Source organism: Mycteria americana, chromosome 12 (assembly GCF_035582795.1).
Source record: "Mycteria americana isolate JAX WOST 10 ecotype Jacksonville Zoo and Gardens chromosome 12, USCA_MyAme_1.0, whole genome shotgun sequence".
NCBI classification, from domain to species: domain Eukaryota; kingdom Metazoa; phylum Chordata; class Aves; order Ciconiiformes; family Ciconiidae; genus Mycteria; species Mycteria americana.
This window is the reverse complement of record NC_134376.1, coordinates 6,940,001-6,945,000: the sequence shown is the minus strand read 5'-3', so window position 1 is coordinate 6,945,000 and position 5,000 is coordinate 6,940,001. Positions and strand designations below refer to the sequence as shown.

At 61.2% G+C, this 5,000-nt stretch overlaps 1 protein-coding gene across 1 annotated transcript in view; it reads left to right on the top strand.

The window, feature by feature from the left end:
* The first annotated feature begins 1,414 nt into the window (after window positions 1-1,414).
* UNCX (UNC homeobox) overlaps window positions 1,415-5,000 on the top strand; it is a 4,283-nt gene continuing 697 nt past the window's right edge. The window contains exons 1-3 of the mRNA XM_075515315.1: window positions 1,415-1,664; window positions 2,789-2,964; window positions 4,654-5,000. The exon at window positions 4,654-5,000 is cut by the window's right edge and continues 697 nt beyond it. Of these exons, the coding sequence (XP_075371430.1) occupies window positions 1,415-1,664; window positions 2,789-2,964; window positions 4,654-5,000 (773 nt within the window). The remainder of the gene's footprint in view (window positions 1,665-2,788; window positions 2,965-4,653) is intronic.

Below are 5,000 nucleotides of genomic sequence, written 5' to 3'. Positions count from 1 at the left end.
CCGGGCTGGGTCCCCCCGGCCCAGGGGACCGGCAGCTCCGGCCCCGGCGGGCTCGGGGTGGGAGGGGGCGGAAAGCATCCCCCCTTCCTCCCTCCCAGGAGCCGGGGAAGTGTTTCTCTAAGCAGGCTCTGCGGAAGAGGGCACAAAACTGGGGGTCCCCAGCCCCGGCTTTGCCGGAGAACGGTCCCTTTAATTGTTAACCGGGGGAACCCACCGATATTTTATTTGGGTGAAAACTTCTATGGGGACGCGATTTAATTAGGACGAATTTGGCGGCTGTTTGGAAGCTGTTAATGACTGGTGGGGTGTGCGATGGGCTGCTTTTCCTGCGGGGGGGGGGGAGATGGTAAGAGGGGAGGGACGGGAACTTTATTTGGGTTTGATTTTCTTTTCTTTTTTTTTCTTTTTTTTTTTAATTTTTTGGCCTCCTCTTGAGCGAACAGAGGCTGCTTCTGGTTGTGGCCGCGCTCACAATTCACGGGTTGTGGTTGCTGCTGGGGAGGGGGTGTCCGTGGTCGAATCGATAGGAGATTGCATTAATTATGATTTCGATTGATATGCTCAAATCTCCTTCTAAACGCTGCAAACGGCTCTTCCCTTTTTTTTCTTTTCCCTTTTTTCCCCCCCATTTTTTCCCTCTGCCCCCCTCCCCGCTCCCCTGTTATAGAGCCGGAGAGGAGATGAAAAGGCTTGTAGTTTTAAATTCAATGTGACAGCTCTGGAAAGAGCGGATGATGAATCTCCTATTATTGGATCAGTCTATTTGCCGCTCAATGTCTCTCTGTAATTGGAGCAACATCACTTTAAAGGTTCAGAGAGTAGAGCATTTCTGGTGAAAAATCCCCACAACACGCTGGTGAATGTTTTAAAGGGAAATCTATTAGTGATTTGGAGAGGGGAGGGGACAAGGGGGAAGAGGCTGGGTTGGAGGGCTGGGGGGAGGCTGTGTGTCTGTGTAACTCCGGCTGTTTGGTATTTAACCGGGTATCAGGCAGATCCGTGAGTTCCCCTCCGGCCCCCCCGCACCCTCCCCTGCCCGCCCGGCCCCCGCCGCCCTCCTCGGGCTGGAGTTCGTATCAAAGCCCCCCTTGTCTTGTTGTGACAGCTCTGATATTGTTTATTGAGGCTGGATGTCAGGTATAATTAGCAATCGATATGGAAAACGTTTGCTCCCCACACTGGCACGTCTCTGACGTCAGGACCGATTAACGTTTCTTATTGGTCCCAAATTCCCCCAGCCTGAGCTAATTATTGGGAGCCTGATGTTGATAAAGTTAAAGCGCCCGGGCGCCCTGCAGCATGAGCCCCTCGCCGCGCCGCCTCCTCCTCCTCCGGCAGCAGCACCCCCGGCCCCAGCCGCCCCGCCGCCAGCGCCCCCAGCCCCGCCGGCACCCCCCGCGCTAGAGCCGCCCCCATGATGGACAGCCGCATCCTGGAGCATCCCCATGCCCAGTTCGGGGGTATGGTGGGTTTCCCTTACCCGCTCGGTCACCACCACGTCTACGAACTGGCTGGGCACCAGCTGCAGTCGGCGGCCGCCTCCGTCCCCTTCTCCATCGATGGATTACTGAGCGGCTCCTGCGCCGCCTCCGTGGTCAACCCGGCGCCGCTCATCCCCTCCGGCTGCGGGGTGAGCGGGGACAGCCAGCCCTTCAAGCTCGCAGGTAGGAACGGCTCCGGCCCCCTCCCCACCCCCCCGCCCGCCCCTGCCCCGGCCGCCGCTCCCCGCCCGGAGCGTGTCAGCGCGGAGGAAGAAAACCACCGCGCCCCCCCGCATCCCCAGCTGCGGATGTTGGGGTGCCCGGAGGGGGGGGGGGGGCTGTACTGGGCCCCCCCCGAGGGGGGCGGACAGGACGGGGCGGGGGGCCCCGGGTCGAGCGCCGGGAGCATCCCCTGTTCCCAGCAGCGTGGGGCCACGCGTGTACCCTGAACAATAGCGGGCCCGGCCCGGTGCCTTCCCCCAAAGTTCATCTCTGGGGTGGGGGCTCGGAACATACCCTTAAAAATATATATAAAAATAAGAATGGGAATCGCTGGAGTTTGGGGAATAACGAGTGGTAATTTTCTTTTTTTAAACGATTTAACCAAAGGGAAGCGCTCTCCTTCCCTCCCCACCGGCCTGTGGCACCGCTATTGTTCAGCTATTAAAACACTCCGTCGCCCCAACATCCTTTTTATTAACCCTGGAACAGCCCCCCTCTGCACCTCAACTAAATAAACATTATTGTTATTAATTAATTTCCACACCTGGTGGAAAACGTTAGGAGAGGTGCGGCTAGGGCTGTAAATACCCAGCCTGGAGAGGTACGTACCTGGAGAGGCTGCGAGCACCCCAGCCCCACGCCCGCCCGTGCTCGGGGGTCTGCGGGAGGCCCGGGGCCGCCCTGCCCTCGGGGCCCCGCGTGGGACCGGGCCGTGAGCTGCGGCCCACACAGGTGCTCGGGGGAGTGGGGGGAGCTGGGGAAGGGAAAGAGGGGGGGGCTTTAAAAATTTTTTTTTTTTAATGAAACCTTTGGTGGCTGGAGCAAATATTGGAACTTCTCTCTCTCTCTCTGCCAGCTGGGTGCCTGTGGAGAGCTTCCTTCAGGAATAAATGTTCTGTAAAGTACATTTTCGGAGGAGGCGAGGGCAGATCGGGTTCCTCCCCATTTTTAGCGCAGGTGTGTGTATAATCCCGCTCTTTTACCAACGCTGCCGAGCACAAAAGTTAAAAGGCTCCTGTGAATGGCAGGGAGGGGGGGAAGAAGGCCTGCCTTCCAGGGAGCTGAGGGTGTTTCTGCCTTTTCAGACTCGGGTGACCCGGACAAAGAAAGTCCTGGCTGTAAAAGAAGACGAACCCGCACCAATTTTACTGGCTGGCAGCTCGAGGAGCTGGAAAAGGCGTTTAATGAGAGTCATTACCCGGACGTGTTTATGCGAGAGGCTCTGGCTCTCAGGCTGGACTTGGTGGAGTCCAGAGTGCAGGTAAAAACCGCGTCCCCTCCTCCCCGCCCTCGCCCTGCGCCCGGCCGTCCCCGGGGAGCCCCGCCGGACCCGCAGCCCCGCTCCGGGACGGGCCCTGCGCGCTCGGGCCCGCAGCCTCGCTCCGCCCGGCCCTCTCCTTTTGTTTCCCTGCCTTGCGCTGCTCCTTCGTGGCTTATTTTCTTCTTCTTATTCCCTTTTATTTTTTTCGTAATCTTGCAAACGAGCCCCGAAGAGCAGCATCCTAGCCTGGCTTCCCTCAACCTTTTTTTTTTCTTCTTAATATATTTTTCCACTGTAAACATATTTCTTAAATGAGCCAAGGGCGAAAAATTAGCATGCAAATATGAGGCTTAATCACTGGCCAGGGTACGCTGGAGAATGTCAATAAAGCTCGTAGGTGCAGCGAGAGCGTGTGGAACTCGTAAAACTTAATTTTAAGGAACTGCTCAGGCCCTCGGTCGCAGGGGAGGGGGACCAGCGATTTGCTTCAGCTGATCTTGCAAAAATAAAAGGAGGATGGGGTCGGGGAATGCGGGTGTGATGCGGGTTGCCTGTCGGCTCCTCCGATGCTGTTTTATGCCGCGGTGACTGCGAGCGGGCGGCGAGGCCGAGCCGGAGCCGCTGCTCCGCGTCCTGCCGGGGCCCGCGGCCGTGCGGGGCGGCTGGGCCGGGCGGCCTCGCGTGGGCTGCGTGTGCGGGGAATGCGACCTGAAGCCCACCTCAGGCGGCGGGGACCTTCCCCCGGGATGAGCTGACGCCGTTCGCCGCGGTTCCTCCGTCAGCTTTGTCTCACGGCGTCCTTCCGAGCCGCCTTTCTCTCCCCGCGCCGGCTCCCAGAGCATCCTCTCCGGCGGCTCGGCAGCCTGCGGGGCTCTGCCGGGGGGAAGGAGCCGGGATCGGGTCACCGAAATCACCGCGGTGCTCCCGGCTGCTGGGGTCGTGCTCCGGTACCAAACGCAGCCGCGGACTCCGGCCGGGAACCGGCGCTGTCGGCAGCCCTGATGGGCCGGGGTCCGCGGGCGCGGAGGGGACGCGTGTGCTGCGCGGCTGCGGATGCCGGGGAACCGCAGGAGCAGGGCCAGAGCAGAGAGAATTTAATTTAATTTTTTTCCCCCCATAATCAAACCAAACACACCCAACCAAACCCCATTTTTGGGCTGACCCAACCTCTCTGCTCCGGCGGCCGGGCCGGGCCGGAGGCCCCAGACCCCGCTCCGCGCGGGCGAGGCGACCCCCTCCCCGCCGTTCCTACCTCCGGCCCGCTTATTGCGCTATGTTTTCTTGCGTTTTGCGTGCTGCTGCGTAGGGATCGAGCCCGGCCCCGCAGGCCGGGGCTCCGGCTGGTGCTTCTGCACCCCTCGGCGGCGGGGGACAGTCGGGGGGGCTGTGTTATCCCTTCCCCTCCCGCGGTGCCGGTGCAGGCAGGGTGCAGCGTGTGTGTGCGTGAGTGTGCACCCCCCCAACCCCTTGCTTTTTTATTTTTTTTTCTACCCTGTTAAAGAAGCGTGGACATCTCTTCCTGCCCCCCGCCCCCGCTGTCCGTCTCGCAGGCGCCAGGTCCCGTGGATGGGGGCTGCCGGCACCTCGAGGGGTGGACGGGGGAGGCCTGAGCTGCGCTTCCCCCCTGCCCCGCCACCGCGGGGGGCCGGTGCGCTGGGTGTTAATTGCTTCTCGTTGTTCGGTGTGTAGGTCTGGTTCCAAAACCGCCGGGCCAAATGGAGAAAGAAAGAGAACACGAAGAAGGGCCCGGGGCGGCCGGCTCACAACTCCCACCCCACGACGTGCAGCGGGGAGCCCATGGACCCCGAGGAGATCGCCCGCAAGGAGCTGGAGAAGATGGAGAAGAAGAAGCGCAAGCACGAGAAGAAGCTCCTCAAAAGCCAAAGCCGCCACCTGCACTCGCCCAGCGGCCTCTCCCTGCACAGCACGCCCAGCTCCGACAGCGACAGCGGCGGCGGGGGGGGCCTCTCGCCCGCCCCGCCCGAGGCCAAGCCCCGCGGGCAGCCCCCGCCGCACCACCCGCCGCCCCCCGCCGC